The sequence below is a fragment of the Semicossyphus pulcher genome, unplaced genomic scaffold (genome assembly GCF_022749685.1).
Source record: "Semicossyphus pulcher isolate SPU_LCO1_2020_fin unplaced genomic scaffold, fSemPul1.0.p SCAF_9, whole genome shotgun sequence".
In the NCBI taxonomy this organism is placed as follows: Eukaryota; Metazoa; Chordata; class Actinopteri; order Labriformes; family Labridae; genus Semicossyphus; species Semicossyphus pulcher.
The window spans coordinates 15812341-15831781 of record NW_027211770.1 but is presented as its reverse complement, the minus strand read 5'-3'; the positions used below and the strand labels follow the sequence as shown (position 1 = coordinate 15831781).

General features: G+C 40.2%; 1 protein-coding gene across 1 annotated transcript; it reads left to right on the top strand.

Annotated features, from left to right (window-relative positions):
* The first annotated feature begins 10263 nt into the window (after positions 1-10263).
* Positions 10264-19274, top strand: znf1035 (zinc finger protein 1035). Its single transcript, XM_069656659.1, has one exon. The coding sequence runs from the start codon at positions 10647-10649 to the stop codon at positions 18585-18587; it is 7941 nt and encodes a 2646-aa protein (XP_069512760.1). The 5' UTR covers positions 10264-10646; the 3' UTR covers positions 18588-19274.
* Positions 19275-19441: the final 167 nt, after the last annotated feature.

Sequence of the window (19441 nt, the reverse complement as noted above, 5' to 3'; positions counted from 1 at the left end):
CAGTCTTTTTTGATTCCATCACTCATGAAAGGGAGGACACAATTACAGTATTATCAAGAGGAATGCTACAAGTTGTTTTTCCCTTGGCTTTAAAGGGATCTGTTTGGATCTTTTGGTTGATGAAGCTAGCACAGGAACCAATCAAGTTGATTCCAAGTTTTTTTTTGTAGTTTACAGAAACTTAAAAATATACTTTGATCAACTGCTATTGATGTAACATGCCAGACATGTTAGGGTTTAAGAATGAATAGCCAATCAAAGAAACTTAGATACTATCTATTTTAATTAGATTTCTTAGATTGTAGTTGAAAATACAGTATTCCAAGACTTAACATTCTCAGATTCATTGTTAGACTTTGCATTTTTCTCATTCATCACAAAACATTATATAGCTAGTCATATTTTCAGATATCCAGGAAGCAACTCTAAGTTAATGATGGGCCCTACATAAGGGGCCTGCCGACATGGCCGGGCTGCTGGCCCTATCATAAGATACTTCACACAGAGCCAACAACTTTTCTTGGGGAAACCCTTGCAGGGTAGTATGTGTCCTGAAAACTTTGCCTCATAATGACATATCAAAACAAAGAGGTATGTTTGCCCAAATAGTAAACAATATGTGCAGGTTTTTCTGTCAGTGTCTGTAAAAAGGCATCGTAATTTTGTACAAAAAAGACTAAGTTTGGATGGTATCCTCCAAAGAGGATAAGAGATTGCTAATGCCTCTTGTAGCGAGTAGTGCCAAATAATGTCATAGTAATAAAAAAACATCCGGAAACACTTGTTATTCTAAGGGCTCATTTTAAAACTCACCACTTTGACAACATCTAAAAGAGTTTAACATTGCAAACAGTTAATGTGCATTTAATCAGCATCATGCTGATGACAGCATAGAGCCGAAACGCACTCGTTACCCACATTAAACTGAGTCATCCACGATTCTGAGTGCCGGAGCTTTTTCTCTGTTTTTCTAGATTTGATTTTCTGCCGTGCACCCAAAACGCTATTTTAAAACAAAGTTTGGAGTTGTGCGCGCTAATACTGCTGTATTTAACATTGCACTGGCACCATATCCGTGGCTGCTACGGACCATATACAAAAAGCAATGGTTCCAATTTGTATTTGTTCTCTTTAAACAAATGATTCTCAAAGAGCTCTCAATACTGTCCAGTCATGAAGCTTGCGCCATCATTTGAAAATCCATAGTGCTTTTTCACATCAGGCCTACTGAATCCAAGTATAAATCCATCCTATTGAAAACTTTGCATACAGTTGAAATTGAGGAAAGATCCTAACTGGAGAGAGAAAATACTCCTAAAGTGTAACAAGGGGATGAGGGGCAATTGTATGGAACCCGTGATACATGCGCTATCTAAATCAGATACCAAAATGTTCTGCACATTGAGTCATTTTCAACCAACTTGTAGCATGTGATGGAAATAAATAGTTAACTGTGTTAATCCATGGTTAGAATAGAAAGGGAATCTTTCTTTCTGCTTAGTTTTGTAGATAACCTTTTGTAATAGCTATTGTTATTCTATTAGGCAAGGCCTCTTTTGCATTAACCCATACACTTTATATTCGATATTTCACTTATATTGAGTTGGGTTTTTGTATTACTCTAATTCATCTTTTTTTTAAAGACTTTTTTTTGGCTTTTGCCTTTATTTTTAGGACAGCTGAAGATAGACAAGAAATGTGGGGAGTGGAGAGTGGAGGATGACATGATCCAAATGGTTGGCAGACAGAGAGTCAAACCTGCGATCCCTGCATCAAGGACTGTAGCGTCTATACATGGGGCGCCTGCTCTTCCAACAGAGCTATACCAGCGCCCCTAGGCTATCTTTACTGAACATCCATGTTCATTCTTAGGTTCTGGGTTGATTGTCAAGATTAATAAACCAAGGTAGTGCGAGTGGACTTGCGGTGCTGAAGCAATACCTACTGGTGTTTTTTTTTTCTTGCTGAAAGAAAAAATGCAAAACAGGTTTTATTAGTACTAATGAGATTTACATTTCTTTCCATTTTACAGGAAGCCAGGATTGATGTCTTTGAAGATTTAGATGCCAGCAGACATTGTAACACCAGGTACAGATGGTTTCTAATATTGGTTAATAGTTGTGTCTTGTATTTGTTTTTACCTGTGAGAAATGCAGTTTTTTTTAAGGAAATTACTGATAGGGAATATCTGAAGGATTGCTTTCTGTAAAACTATGATCTGAAATGCATGTTGTGCTATTGCTCTTGCTTAAACTACTCCTACAAACATTCTATCATGAAATTAAATGTTTTTTTTGTTGTTTTTTTTAAAGTTCAATGAATGCAGCATTTGCATCTGAGGCCATGTCCACATGATGTACACGTGTATTTTTTTTTTAATTTAGCCTTTTCTCTGCGTATTGGCCTCTCGTCCACACAAACACCGTTTCAAGGCACTGAAAACGGATCTTTTGTAAAACTCAGACCAGGGTGAAGACTTTTAGAAACCCCATTTCCGCGGAGACGTGTAGACGGGATAAACTCGTGACGTCAGGCTGTGCGCCGTCTCCATGGTGACACGTCACTAATGAGGCGACATTTCTTGCAAAATGACGGACGTGACATAAACAGTGATGCTTAAAGCCCCTGGAAACTCAGCTTGAAATAGCAAAAATGCATATATGATATCAGTTGTGAGTGTGTCATAAAGCATCCACAAAAATCTGAGGGAAAATAAACGTTCAGAACCACCAGAAAATCTTCTTGAAAAACAGCTCGTTTGGCTGTGCAGACAATTTCTCAGGACTGTGTAGGCGTGGCAGCTCCCGTGTTGATTGACACCTGCCGGGGTCCGCCTGTCCGAGTTCTCATGGCAACTGTCAACACAACAATGGCGCATGGGAAAGCAGTGTTTGCTCTAAGATTTTTTTCAGCAGCAGGGTAGAGGGTTTGTTTTACATACCAGGTATGTGCGCATGTGTACATCATATCCAAACTATTGCTGTCAGGTGATTAAAAAAATGAATCTAATTAATTACAGGCTTTGTAATTAATTGATTTCAATTAATCTCATATATCAATGATTTCTGTGAGAAGCACATAACATGTAGACTGACCCTCTTTCTAGATGGTTATTTCTTACTTCCACACTTTAATTGTACTTTCTTCTTCACCTCATTAAGTTTTAATTCACAAACTACTTTAATCTGATCACTTTGCTTCAGTCCCCCAACACACCTGCACCTGTGCTCTCTGCACCACTGCTGGCCCCGCCCCCTCTTCTGTCTGTCTCTCTGTCTGCTGTGTTGACTGTCTTCATCAGCAGTCTGTTTAATTAAGTCACAAAAGTTACATATTTTCTCTTTCGCAATTCAGTCCTCACATGAGTCGCGTGTGCACGAGGGACGTTATTAATGACGTAGCGATCTAAACGATCGATCGTTACCAAATGATATCTCCTTTTATAAGCTTTATAAAGCGCGACAATCAATGTATTTACAGTAGGGACGTACGGAGTTAGATAGACATCATCACCTCATTTCAGTATGATATTGTGCAGCTCGCTGGAGGGAGATCGCCAGGGAGCTGAAAGTTTGATACTGAGCGCACAGCTGATATGGGCACATGGATTGTTTACACTGCGTGTTAGAACTGCGTATGTATGCCGATGTCAGCGATGCGGAGCGGACCCTCTTTTGCCGTTAGAAGTAAACTGGTTCCGCTGTTGTTTATGTGGTTGCCAAGACTTCACGAGTTCACTGTTTTAGTGGTCTTCCTCAATGAGGAGAGGATGGACGATCGCTGATTTGCAGCGGAAATCTCCAAAGAGTCGTTCAATTACAACTTCTGAAGCAGCGGCTGCAACAATTAATTAAATGTATGTGGCGCAAACACTGCTGCTTCTCCAAGTCCGCCGCATTAAGAAAATAAAAGAATGACACGTTGTCGTCTCAGATGGTGGATGTGCACCCGGGGACAGCACACACAGGCATGATGGGGAAAAAAGGCTATCGTTAGGTAGGTAACTGCAACATGTTCAAGGTATGTGGACACGTGTTAGCGCAGACTCAGAGAGAGGGATTGATCGCGAGCAGAAGTGTTATTGCACCTGTGAGGGCTGGGCAACTGCTGTTGATTATTTCACGATTGGTTCGAGAAAATTTATGACGACATAAATATCTTCACTGACCACGCCCAATTTAACCCCAGCGTCAGGGAAATTAACAAAGTAAGAATGGCAATTACTCCAGTTTGGATTAAAAGTCATTTCTGTAACTCACTTTTTATTGCTTTTCAACAATGCAACAAAAGGAACAACATACATACATGAACCTGAACAATGACAAAAACAGACCAACACAATTCAACAAAAAAAAAAGAACAAATATTACTCCTACAGAGACACTTGCATAAATTAAACTAATATGCACACCAAAATAAATACATATGTCACGTACATACATACACATTCTCCACACCACCACTTTTCAGGCTTTTGTCACAATCCAGACATGGTTTATTGTTAATTGTTTACATGAAAATCCATCCATATAGCTTCCCCAATCAACCATCTAGTATGAAAGTCATGTATGGACCCCATGTTTTCATAAATATCTCCTCCCTATTGTTCAGCCTAAAAATCAGTTGTTCATAGCTGGCTATTTTAGTCATTTCTCCCATCCATTCATTAAATGGGATAATACTTTTTGACTTCCAGTGTCTGAGAACAATCCTACATCCCGTAGTAAGGGCCAACCTACACCATTGAGTTTGCTGGGATGATAACTCTACTCCCTCTGTTATTATGCCCAAAATACATAAAGCGGGGCTCTGGGATAAGTCTGTCCTGCATACTTTGTTGATGAGTAATATTATTTTTTCCCATAGGTTGTGTGTTATTTCACACTCATACAACATGTGTAAAAGAGTTCCTCTACTCCTCCCACATCTCCAGCACATGTCGGATTCACAGAGCTTTAGTCTTGCCATCTTACAGGGAGTCCAATACATCCTATGTATGATTTTATATGTAATTAAGCGGGTCTGTACCTCTCTAGATGTCTTATACCAGCATCCGATTATTTCCTTCCACTTCTCCATTATTATCTCGCCCTGCAAACCTGCTTCCCATGCTCTCTTGAGACCCTCTAGTTTTGGTGGGTGAGATTGTCTCATAAGACTATAATATCTAGATGCTCCACCTCTAGCCCCCTGATCTCCCTGTACTAGTTTTTGTAGTTCTGTTTGAGGCAACAGGGGGAGTTTCCGTTGTGCAGACATTATACAGCTTCTTAATTGCAAATATTTCCAAAAGTCTCGTCTAGGGATTCCATATTTAGTTACCATTTGTGTAAAACCCGTAAAATTATCACCCTCGAAAACATCTCCAATAAAAATAATCCCTGCTTCCACCCACGACTTCCAATAAAGAGTTTTTTTTACCCACTTTCAGTAGCTTGTTGTGCCACAGAGATGTCCTTCTAGTAAAAGAAGGGTTTAGACCAATAAGACGATGTGATGCTTGCCAGGTTTCTCTTGCAAACAACAATAATGGATTCCGAGTTGGAATTTCTCCCCCATTTTGTGAGATAAAAGCCAGTAATGGGATTGGTTCAGTAAGTTCTTTTTCAATCAAGACCCAACCCGGAGTTTGGTCCTCTGTAATATTTATTTTGGCCAATTGATTAAGAGAAAATGCATAGTGGTACCTATCCACTCTTGGTAGGTTGAGGCCTCCGTCCTCCTTTGCAGCACACATTTTAATTCTATTTAAACGGGGTCTTTTACCTCCCCACAAAAAGGCAGCTACCGCTGCATTAAATCTTTTAAGTAGTGAGGGAGGGAAGCTCATGGGTAATAAGTATATGATATAGTTAAGTTGTGGAACAACCATCATTTTAAGAATATTTATTTTTCCCAGCAGAGATAGCCCTATTTTAGCCCAGTTTATTAGAGTGCTCTCAATTTTCAGAAGTAGGGGGAGGATGTTCTCAGTCATTATGTCTTTTAAACCTGGTGTAAGCTTTATCCCTAGATACACTAGGCCCGAAGGGAGCCATTTAAACTGCCAGTTCTGTCTGATACTAGGTGGGCATAAACTAGACAGGGGCATTGCCTCTGATTTTCCCCAATTTATTTTGTAACCCGAGATATGGGAGAATGTATTGATCAAAGACAAAATTTGCGGGACAGCTGTTTCTGGATTTGAGGTCAGCAACAAAATATCATCCGCATACAAAAGTAATTTGTGTTCCATCTTTCCAGCTTGGATACCCTTGATATTTGTATTATTTCTGATGGCAGCTGCTAAAGGTTCTAATGCCAATGCAAAAATTAGGGGTTAAAAGTCATTTCTAAAACTTTTAACATGCTTACAAGTATGTACATAAGACTTTAAATTGCATAGTGAGAAGGATTTTGTGGATTTGGGTTTACAGGGGCTTTAACAGGACTTTTTACATGTTTACACATATATACAGTTACTCATCCAATTGATTGGCCGCGATTCTTCTTCTTCTTCTTTGCATGACCTGGTTATACCGGTGCCTGTTGGTGTGGCATTCTCTAGGGATGCACCAATCCAAATTAGTAAGTCCTTTTACCGATACGATACCTGGGCTTTGGGTATCTGCGTACCGATCCGATACCAGTGTTAAATGAATAACCTTTATTCCTCACTGTGAGACCGGGAATAATTTATGTGTAAGGCAACATCTGGCTTTCCCAACTTTGTAAAACAAAATGAAATAAATACACATATACTGTACATATCAATTGTTATTTATTTTTACAATTATAAATACAGACCAGCAGTTTGGTGAATTTTCTTGGAACTAACAGGAATTACAATTTAACTGTAAACCTTTTTAATGCAGCAAGGGATTGGTCAGGAATTCAAGTATAAAACAACTGCATCAAATGAGAAGAAAATGTAAACATTAAATCCCCAAAAATGTAGTTCTCTACTTCAACAGCAGTATTAACAAGTAGCCTTGTACTCAAAATTCTTAGTAAACATTTACTGCTAATAAAAATATAAGTTCAAGTATAAAATAATATAGCACTAATAGCAGCTGAACAAATATAAAAGTTAAATCAACATTCACAAATAGTTGTAACTTCCTGAAAACAAAACCTGCAATATAAACAGGAATTAAAACTCTTTAACATTTTGTGCCAAATTTGAATTACACTATAAAATAAAATTGTTGCTTATGTGTGATCATAACAGCATGAGAGGGTGACCTGCTATTGCTCAGTGTTCACTTAAGCAGCAATTTTTCTCATAAAAACAAGCATCTCTGCTCTCTCTGCAGTTAGTTTGTTTCTATAACAGTCTCTCGCTCTCGACGCTAGTGCAGGGGGCGCTGATATATTACAACTCAGAGGCAGCAAACTCGCGTCCAGCCAGTGTACTGTTAAGTTTAAAAAGTGAAAACAGGGAAACGTCAGAGCTCCAGATATCTGTGGTGAAGCTCATGGCGGTTACATCTTTTAACTCTGTCGATAAATGTTGACACACTTTCTTGAGGAGTTCAGGCAGAGCAGTCTCAGAACAATATTTACGTGATGGCAAATTGTACCGAGGTACCAAGTGTTCAAGCAGGCGGCGGAATCCCTCGTTTTCAACTACTTGCAGTGGTTGCTCGTCTAAAAAAATACATTCGAAAACCTTCTCTGTCTCTTTTCTCGCTTTCAAAGTTTTTCACGTCTTTGCAGTGCAGCCGACAAAGTTAGCTGCTTTGTTTCGTCTGCCTTTTTTGTTTGGTTGAACTCACCGTATTCTTTGGCATGGTGCTTGTTGAGATGCTTGATTAGGTTAGTTGTGTTATATTTTGCAATGCTACCACCACCCCTTGAAATTTTTTTTTGCAAATATTGCAAGTAGTCGTAGAAGTTGTTGCCGTAACAAGTGAGAATGCCTCCAAACTGCTCTTATAGCTCCCTCCATGTTAGCTCTGAGCTCTCCGTCTAGCAAAATGCCGGCGCGCTGATGACACGTGAGGTAGTATGCGCACATGGTTGTTGTAAACATAGAATTGCATTTAATAGATCGGCCTATGTCACATATACACGATCTAGTTTTGTGAGTCAATATCGGACAGATATCCGATATCGGTATCGGATCAGTGCATCCCTAGCATTCTCATGACAGCGTTTCTGTTGTGTTTTTGTGTTTTCGTTTGGACGAGAATTTTTTTATAACCATGCTTGTGTGGACAGGGTTTTTTGGAAACGAAGAAGGCAAAAGCTTTCAATAATACCCGTGTACGTGTGGACATGGCCTGAGAAACCAGCCAGATTAAGAAAGGATACATTAATACAAAAGCTCTAAAACCATTGCAGGTATCCTTAATACCTTAATGATTTAGATTTTCTATTTGTTGTAACCATTACCGCTGGCACGGAGTTCAGCAGAACCTAGCTACATCAACCAGAGAAAGCCTAATCAAGAGTGTAACTTGAAGAGTTAGATTTTGGAGTATGGAATTCATTATTCCTGTTTCCCTGAACTGTGTCTCATACATAGCTGTACTTTGACAAATTTATACTTGACACAATGCTAGTGTGTCATATTAGCAGAACTTGAGTCTAACCTATCATTACTAGGAAAAGTGGGGTGGGCACATCTTATAGCTAACTAACTATAGCTTAATCTTATTCAACTTAGGCTCATGGTGGTGGCATCTTGAGCAGAGTAACCTAGGCACGCATTTCCTTACTATGTTTAGGCCTAAGGGGATAAGCATTCCAGCATCCTCTGGGTCTGATCTAGTGTCTCCTCCCAGTTGGAATAGGATGGCCATGGCTGAGTCCAACCTGTCTATGCAAGGTAGAAAAATAAGCAGGAATTTAGGCTGAAATAAGCCATGTTAAAAAGAACACTGTGTTGTTGCATTGGTGGGGGCATTGTTTGTAGATACTGGTGAAACATGAAATACTATCCAGTCAGTCCAATCAATTTGTGTAACAGATCCATAAATGTGAAGGCTTCTGAAACACTATAGTACTATAGCTAATTATGCTTCTGGCAGCTATTTTATCTTTCATCGCTAGGCTTGCAAAGTATCTGGGATGTTCCCTTGAATATGTCACATTGGCTAAGGCAGCACTTTCCCTAATAATGGCTATTGCATTGGAGAAAAACCTGAGACAGGTGCAAATTTGTTTCTCAGTTAACAGTGGGTGTTTTGGGGTGTTTTGCCAGGGCCCTTTGTTGTGGTCCCCAGGCTGTGGTATTGTTCTGTTCTTTCTGTTGTTACCCATATTGGTGTTTAAGTCTTCCAGCTGTGTGGCCATGGAGTTCATAAGCAGTGCCTTCTCCAGGTCCCCACCTAGAGATTGAAGGAAGGCCAGCAGGTTAAAACCTGCCATCCAATGACATCACAACAACAAATCTCAAAAATTCAAACCATATAATCCTCCCGGGAGAAGTCTCTCAGCCAGAGCTTTTGAAACCTACCTACCCATCTCCAACTTTGCAAATCTCTACTTTTGAGATACTTCAGATGGATCATTGGTTTATTCGATGAAAAATTACTTGATCAGCCAAGCTTTCAGCCTTTTTTTCATCCTAGTGCATTGTGGCGTGAAAACCTGTTTATCTGGTATTCCTTTGCACCTTGCTCCAGCTAGGTGTCAGTGCATCAAGCCACCTGTCTTAAGCACCACCTATCTAGCAATGAACCAACTCCTTTCACACCTCTTTTTAGGAAACAACCCTATGTAGTTCTTTCAGGCCTTGCGCAACAAGGCCCCATGGGTGCGGAGCTGGAACCCAAGTGGTCACCTGCAGATCATTTGAAAGGCCTTGCTTAGGGAGTAACCATGGCTCTTCTTGGTCAGACCCTTTGGCTGGGATAAGTTTTTGCTTTGTGGAGCCTGGTGAATCTGACCCCTAAGCTGAGAGATTTTTGGGGAAACGCTATCCACTCCACTACAACAAATTGTAAATCTACTTGGGGTAAATGTATATAATTGAATGTTGATTGCATTTAAGAAGAGATTATTTAGTAGCTTGGTAAATGTCAACAATAATAACATTAATCCTTGTGTATTTTTTCTAGGTCTCCATTCAGATGTAATTCTCATCATTCTGGAAAGTTCCAGGACTTGTATGTCCTTGTAAAGGTAGGATTTTTCTTTACAATGATTGTATATATTTTTTAATATGATAAAGTTTGTGTTTTATAATTCTATGCTTATTTTTGTTTTCAGGATTGGGTAAAATAAGATCTAGCTTCTGGTCTTTGCAGAGAATGGCTCATGGGTGGGATTCATATTTCCATAACCCTACACCTTTATCATCAGATCCAAGCACTTTGAGAAGGACACCAGAGCCAGGAAGTAGTCTCACCGAGCATATAGAGAACTTCATTGGACACCATGACTTCTCTGGCACAGTGGCTTCACATGAAGCATCTGCAACAAACTCAAACTTCAACACAAACTTTTACTCAAATCCCAGTATTGGAAATTCTAGCTCAGACTGCGTTTATCAAAGATACTTTGAAGAAACACCCTGGCAAGCTGATGGACAAAAAAATGAAAAAGATTACTTGCCAAATAGTGAAATCTCAGATTTTGCCCCAGAAGTACTACCAAAATCTGGATCTTTCCCTTCATCTTTTGCAACAGACTTACAAGGACTTAAACAAGACTGTGGAATGCTAGCTACATCGTTTCTTGAAGACTACTCAGATGTCAGTAGCTGCTCGAATGCTGATGTTAGTGAAACAAGGCCCTCTTGTACATATGTGGGAAGTAATTCAGTTCCAAAACCTAAAATTGGTGTGGCTGCTAAACACACCTCATCAGAATGGCCTTTCCCTCATACTGGAAATATGACTTTCCCAACAGCTAGTCAGCGCTCTGATATGTCAGAGGCTAACATCATTTTGCAAAGCCCTTCAAACATTAAGACAGGAAAAATCATGGTTCAGAGTGCACATGACAAGATGGGTAGTTTAGAAAAAACAACACATACAGAAGAAGATCAGTCCTTTACTCTCTGTAACGTGGTGACGACTACAGGGAGTGAGACTGCACAGAAGGGAAATGATAATGATGGTTGTCAAATGCTGAAGCAAGTTAATGATATTGAGAGAAAACAAGAGAAATCATCACACATCCAGATAAGTGCCCCTGAAAATGTAACTGTTGATGGAAAAAAGGAGTTCCCAGATGGCAATAATGAGGAGCAGATCACAGCAACTTCTCAAAGTAGCATGACTGCTTTTGTGAATGAACAAAATCACTTTGATGAGCAATTCCTAAAAGAGGGAATAAAGCACTCTCCCGACCAAGAAAATGTGGGATTTGATAATCCCAATTTCACAGGTGGTCAAGCAAGAGATGGACATGAAGTCTTAAAAGGGGAAAGGAAACAACGTGGTTCAGTGGAGAATGAGATTTTTGATGAGCAGACTTCCTTAAATCCCAACGGCAAGGATGGTCAAGATGATAATATGGAAACCAACTGTCAGGAGAGAGAAATTAAGTCAGATACCGCTCAATCTACAGATCCCCTGGACATGGATATGTCCGATTCCAAAGATGCTCCTCAGGAAGTGAGAGAATGCACTCTGAAAAACAATCCTGAATCCTGTTTGCAGTTATCTGAATGTCATTCTTACAAAAGTATAGCAGAGGACAACACCTGTAGGAGCTCTCCTGTACTGAGTGATGGTGATCTAAGCCATGCTAACAACAAGGATGAGAAAAGTGTTGCAAGTCACAGCACTGAGGAAAATCCCTGTCAAGATAAAGAAAGAACAAGTTCGACAGAGAGTATTGTCACTTCTCTAGACCCAGATTGTAACGGTCCTGCTGTCACATGTGACAGTCCTTCTATTGATACTAGCTTAGAATCCATTGTACAGTTGAACAACTCAAGCATAGACATTAATTTCGAAAAAGAAAGGACAAGTGCAACAGAGAAAACAAATACAATTTCTTCTCCTGATCAGCTTCAGTCACTAGATCAAATTCCAGTGGCCCTTGAAGAAGAAAGTCGTAGTGGACAAGTAGGGGAAAGTTCAAGAGAATCATTTCAAGGGTTAGATACTTCTACTGAGGAACCATCAGTGCTTGGCATGGTGTATGGTGAACCTCTGTCAAGAGAGGACTCTTCATGTGACACTGATGAAAAAAAACTTGACATCAGTCAATATAAGGACCCATCTGTGCCCAGACTTGACAGTAACAGCATGAATCATTCAGAAGAACAAGCTCCTCAATTAAAATCCTCTATAGAAATGAGAAAACTTCTGCAGCCTGTTGTAATATTAAAAACCTCAGAGTCAGTAAATGAAATGAGCAACTCCTTTCATTGTGCAAATTGCAAACACACTACCAACAATGTAGATCATCTAATTGATCACCACCATTGTTACCATTCAGGATATGATTTCAAGTTTTGCGAGACTTGCGACCTCTACCTGATGAGAAATGAACAAGCAGAAAAACATTTGTGTTGTGAAACCAAAAGGACAATTGCTGCAAAAAGCCCTGGTCTCGCTTCTGATTTGTGTTTAGAGAAGAAAAGAAAAAAACAAGGCAGGCATAAGTGCATTAAGTGCAAACTCACGTTTTCAAAACTATATCGGTACATCACACATATGCGGTCTCACACTGGCAAAACACCCTTTAAGTGTAATGGCTGTGGATCATATTTTTCACAGTCTTGTAGCCTAAGAAGACACAAGCGTATCGATGGTAGATGCAAGATGCCGAAACTATCAGTTACAAATTCTGATTCTGTTATCAGCGAAACTCAAACGCCACTGCAAAAAACCTTGGAACAGAATAAGCCATCTGCAAACCTGCCCTCATGTTATGTAAAGCTTGTTGACATCTCCAAAAGTCATCTGTGTAGTTTATGTGGTAAAGGCTTCTCAACTGCACAGAAGGCCAAAAAGCACTTCGACAACAAACACAAGCGAAGGAATGTTGCAATTTTGTCAAGTCAGTGTACTACAACACTCAGTGGTGTGAAAAGCCAAATCGAAGAGAAGGATACCAGCGTAAAATTCAAATGTCCTCTTTGCCCACGGCTATTCAAGTACTCATACAACAGGAATCGACATTTACGGGACTGTGTCAAAGATTCAGTATATGGTGGCAAGGAGAAAATTGGCGGGAAATATCGCTGTCCCTTGTGCTATGCTAACTTCACTTTACCATCAAACCGATGGAGACATATTAATTCATTTTGCCTCAGAGAATATCTTAATCAGCTTGCAAAAGAGAGTGCAATATCAAGGCAAAAAGTTGAACAGAAAAAAACAAAGGAGATTGAGCAGATGACACAGTCAAAAGAAAAAGAGAAGAAGATGCAGCCAAAGGAAAATGAGCAGAAAACACTGTCAAAGGAAAATGAGCAGAAGAAACATGCAGCCCCAGCTTTTACTGCCAACATTGTTCCACGTTACAAATGCAACATTTGTCCAGCCGTTTTTTCTCATGCTTCTGGAAAGTACAGACATATGAAGAAACATGAGTTGTTCAAACTCACTGGCAAAATTATCAGGTACAGAAATTCAATTTTCTCTACAATACCCAAACCAGAAAATTTAAGTAGTCCAAAGACTAAAGAGAGTAAGAATAACTTAAAATCAACTGGAACCAATAGTAGTCTTCCTCTGAGCTGTCATTTTTGCGGAAAATCTTTCAGCACAGTAAAGTCACTGGAGAAACACAAGCGCAATCACCGAGGTGAAAGACCATACCGCTGTCTGGAATGTGGAAAAACATTCAAGAGACGCTCCTATCTGATGGGTCATAAAATTGTTCACCAGAGAAGGATACAGTGCACTGTATGCAGAAAGATTCTTCCAAGTATTGGAGAACTGATCAAGCACAGAAACTCGCATATTAAAAGAGGAAAGCTTAAATGCCCAGACTGCCATCTGGAGTTCCAGTTTCCTGCACATCTCCTGAGGCATCTACGCACCCACAAAAAAAGAGAAGGAAAGGCACCTCCGCTTGAAGAGAGATCATTAAAACCACAGCAGTCCTTGCAATCCGTGAAAGAGCAGATTGGACCAAAACAGCTGCAGTGTTCTTTATGCAAAGAGGTATTTGATGATGCCCATGTGCTAAGAAAACATTGTCTTACACATATATCTGGAACCTTGTCAAACCAGTGTCCATTTTGCAAGCATAATTTCAATACTCGCCGCTATTTGCTGCGCCACATGATCATTCATACTGGTGACAAATCCTTTTCCTGCACTAACTGTGGAAAGCAGTTTTACCGTGATTTTTTCCTGAAACTTCACAGTAAGAAGTGTTTGACTGCTCAAATCAGAGATGACCAGACATCAAACATCGTCACAAAGGATCCTGACATGAAGACAAAGGGGTCACTTAAGTGTTCCTATTGTCCACGGACATTTACCAAAAAAATCCGCCTGATAAGTCATCACAATGGCCATGTGACAAACTCTCTGCTTCTTTGCTCAAGATGTGGGCAGTACTTTGGATTCAGAAAACTCAATCAACATCAGAAGAACTGTGAGGATACTAAGGAGCTCAACACTGGCTCATCATCTCCTAATGCCAGTTTAGGTGAAAGCACCTCACAGACAAGCCAGAATGTCCAGAGAATGTGCTTACAGTCCAATGCAACCAAGATGCTACAATTTAAATGCCCCCACTGTACACAGAAGTACAGATTCAAATCATTACTCCTGAGACACCTTGTTTCACATACTGGAGTGCAACCCTATGCATGTTTACATTGTGGCAATAGATATCGAAGTCGTACAATGTGTTCACAGCATGAAGCTGTCTGTGATGGCACTCACAAAAAGTTGCAGTCCGACGACAAGAGTGACACTCCAAAACAATCGTCAAACATGCCTACTCTCAGAGAGTCAACACGGAAGCACCAAGCAGAAGGCGAATCTGAATTCAAGTGCAAATTCTGCACAAAGACCTTCATGAAACCACGAAACCTGAGACGTCACATTTTGACACATAATGAAGTGAAGCCATATCGATGTAAAGCCTGCGACAGTTGCTATTCAAGGTATGATCATTTGAAAGTACATCAGACTCGTTGTAGAGGGAAAAAGCAGCGATTGGAAGTCTGTATTCCCAAAATCAGCTTAAACGATGTTGGGAAGGGTTGGCAAAATAAGTTTGGCATTGACTCGGCTGAAAAACCGGCAACATTTGACTGCACGGTCTGTTCAAGGTGCTTCCTAACTCAGTCTAAACTTTCCCGGCATAACACTATGTACCATGTTACCAAATTGTTCAAGTGCCCACACTGTTGCACGTCATTTGCTCATGAAAAAACTCTCAAAAGGCATAGGAAAGTGGTCAAGTGCAGAAAAGCCTCCAAAGCAAAAAAAGCTACTCTATTACTTGGCACTAATTCATCCAGAGAAACTTTGGCAAACCCCCGATATGAGGTGCGGAATCGAGTTCTACAGAGGACCCAGCCTTATTTTAACAAAAAGTGCAGACATGTATGTAGCTATTGTCCTCGGGCTTTTGCCACCATTGGCCATTTAGTCTTGCACACTCGGCTGCACACAGGAGAGAAACCATATGCCTGTGATTATTGTGGTGAGAGATTTATAAGGAAAGATTATGTGAAGCGTCATTACCCAAAGTGCAGCAAGAAAAAAGCGCTAAATAAAGTGCTTTGCGAAAGATGTGGAGGATTTTTTTCTCAAGTCAAGCTGGAAATTCACAAAAAAGGGTGCATTTTAAGATCAAGTTCATCAGATCCAACAGTTTGCAAAAGCCAACAGTCAACCTCTCGAAGCCCACCAAAAGGCTTTTCCTGTGCATACTGTTCTTCCCGTTTTTTGCTTTTTTCACAGCTTCAAGAGCATTTTTTAAATGCGCACAAGATGGAAACAATGGCACCCCCAGTGTCTACTGCTCCCCTACAACACCATCTGTCAAATATTCCACACATCAAAGAAGAGCCTTTGGATGAGAGTTGTGACAGAGGGATAAGTGATGGTGCTAATTTAATCTGTAAACTAGATCCAGCTCTTGATATTGAGGTGCCCAACCAATATTCCTGTCCAGAGTGTGACTTGTCATTTACATGTAAAGCTGGACTATCTGCTCATCAGCGTGTACACAAAACGAAACATCCTTATAAATGTAAGAAATGCAAAAGAGGCTTCTGGAATAAAAACCTTCATCACAGTCACTACAGGAAATGTAGATTGGTACATGTTTCAGAAAGCGATACAACTCTACAATTGGAAGTTCCTTTGAAAGCAAAGATTGATTTTGCGCTAAATGACTCTGTTCTAAAGTTTGAAGATGGCTCCAAATCAACTGGCACTGGGGTTTTACAGACAAACTTCTCCTGCCAAGAGGACTTTATTGACAAATCCAAGCAAAATGAAGAAGGAAACCAGGTGCAAAGCAGCTCAAGTAAAGAGAAGAAAATTGTGCAGTACCAATGTTCAGAATGTGATAAGAGCTTTACAGATGGCTTAATGCTCATTAGTCACCTCGAAGACCATGGAAGACAGGAGCAAGCGAAAAAGCGCAATATATGTCCAAAGTGTGGGAAGTCCTTCAGTCGTCAAGCAAATCTGGAAAAACACATGAGGATCCATCCTAAAGTTGATAAGACGCACTCTTGCCCCGACTGCTCCATGACCCTTAGCTCCTTATCTGATCTTGAAATCCACAGAACATGTCATGACCCAAATAGGCCCTATTCTTGCAAAATGTGCAATCAAAGATTTTGGTCAAGACCATCTTTATGTAATCATTACAGAGAGGCCCATCCAAGTGACGTATATACTTGTCGTTTCTGTAACAAGGCCTATTCAGTCAAAAAATCACTGGCAAGACACTACAGAACATGGCATCAAAAAGAGCTAAAGGATCATAAGAGTAATGTACAGGAAAAGAGCTGCAATGAAAAACAATCCAGCAGTCAACTCAGCTCAACTGCTGAAAGTGATGGAGATGAAAATCACAGCAGTGGGGACAGTGACTCAGACTCTGCACCATACTTCCCATGCCATGTGTGTGGCAAGACTTTCCCAACATCAGAAAGTCTTGAGGATCACCAGCGCTGTCACCTGGGTGAAAAACCACATGAATGTGCAGAATGTGGAAAATGTTTTTTTCAGGCATCCCAGTTGCAGCAGCATCAACGAATGCACAAGTCTGAATTTCAGTGTCAGTTATGCGGCAGGGGTTTTGTCTCTCTGTTTGCACTGCGTAAACACAAGCATACCCATGGAAAGAGCCGTCCATACCGCTGTTCCAAGTGTGACTTCAGTTTCACAGGACCCTCACAGTTAGCAGAGCACATGTCCATCCATCGTGAAGAAAGTTTCCCGTGTGATATATGCAACCGTGTGTTTCCCTCAAAAAGTAGTAGAGTTGAGCATCGAAAAAGCCACTCTAAGTCAGATGAGCTTCAACCACCTGCAGTTTCAGGAGAAGAAAATGAAAAGTCTGTGTCATCTGCTGAACTGAAATATCGCTGTGGTGTTTGTGGTGATCGTTTCAGAGACCCAGAGGAGCTATCGGAGCATGGTTGCATTGCAGCCAAAGAGCGACTGTACTCGTGCTCAGACTGTGATAAACATTTTCTGCATGCATCACACCTGAAAAAACACAGGGCCACCCATAAAATATCTTGGTCCAGCAGTGAATATCCATGTAATCAGTGCAACAGTAGTTTTTCTTCATCCCAGGAATTCCTCAACCACGCTAAGAGCCATGTTGATATTTCAGCAGAAAGTGGTGACAACACTGAAGGGAACGGTGGAGGTCCTTCACATGGTTTCATATGTCCAGTTTGCCACCAGTGTTTTGCCAGTGCCATGGAAATGATTCAGCATTTTCCCGTGCATCCTGATAGTACATTTGAATGCAAAATTTGTAAAACATCACTTCCCTCTGAAAGTAAGCTTAAAGAGCATGAGCGCAGTCATCTGACATCAGCTACTGAATTTGAATGCATAGAGTGTGGCCAGAGCTTTTTTGGAGGCAATGCTTTCCTCCAGCACCAATGTTCCCATCAGCAACACAAAGTGAAGCAGAGTGAAGAATCAAATCCATCAGCTAAGACATCCCCTCCGACTCATCATCAAGCAGCAGGAGAGGAGGAGGAGGAGGTTGATGTTACCGGAGAGGATTTACATGATTGCCTTGTCTGCTCAATGCAGTTCTACTCGAAAAGTAGTCTTTTGGAGCATCAAAATAAACAGCACACAATTAAGGGGCCATTCAAATGTGAGCTTTGTGGAAAAACGTTTGCTGTGAGGCGGTACCTGAAAGAGCACGAGCGAAGGCACCGTAAAAAATTCAGTACTCAAAAAAACGATCAGTGGGCAGAAAATGAACTCAAATGTACCCAGTGCCAGATTGAATTCAACACAGCGGAGGAGCTGTCTTTGCATATGAGATTGCATGCTGAAAAAGTCAGCGGAGAGTACCGCTGTGATATGTGCTATAAGTCTTTCAGCCGGTGGTCTTTACTTAAGCAGCACCAGGAAAGTCATGTTGGGCAAGTCGTGTATGAATGCACAGAATGTGACAAAGCCTTTGCTTTTCCTCACTTACTGGAGGAACATCAACAGACTCATGCAGGGTCCTCTCAGTAGAAAGATGGTTGTAAAATACCGTCTAGCTTATTTTCATTTTGACTGTAACTGAACTGAAGTTACTTGAAATCCCTTTCATGCCTTATATCTGACTCTGCACCTCGATGCGTAATCACTCCTTAAATCCAGTTAGTGTTTTTGGCCCTTGTTGCGTACTTGTAGAGCTCTTGCTCAATGTCACTATGACAAGGCATCTTCTCCTCAGTTCTTATTTCCATTGTGTATAATTTTAAGTTGTAATATTGGAATTCATATACAGTAAATTAGCTTCATAGTTTCTTCACAGTGTTTGTAAACTGACAATTGTGTAAAGTTGATTAATATTCTGTGCGTTACAGAATGAATGATGCGGTATGTTTATTAAATGTCTTTGATAAAGGCTCAATTGTATTTGATCAAACATGTTGAATTTTTAAGTTCGACATTTATTTACATTTTTTTTTTTTGACTACATTAGATTTCAAACTGTTTATTTTAATCTTTTCTATGACTGTTTATGTACTGAAGATACTTTTGTATTTTTCATTCCCTTGTGTTTATCATAGGTTGCATATTTGATATAGATAAGCATCTTGTACAGACATTTGAAACATGTTCTTACTAAATGTTATGTTCACAACTTGAGGATGTTACTTTTGAGAACTTTGAGTTGATGCATTCAAATCTGAAGTAAAGTCTACTATAAAATCTATTTGTGGGTTGATTCTTTTTTGGCGCTTCAGGGTAAGATAAGGTAACATTTGCTTGTCTTTATTTTACCAAAGTAGAAAGTATACAGAGTTATACCCGACCAAAACAAGATTCAAAGCTGGCTGTTGGAGTCGAGATAACTAAAGGCACATCACTGACCTCTG

Excerpts from the sequence above, each read along its gene's own strand:
- znf1035 (XM_069656659.1), top strand. The coding sequence starts at position 10,647 with ATGCTAGCTACATCGTTTCTTGAAGACTACTCAGATGTCAGTAGCTGC.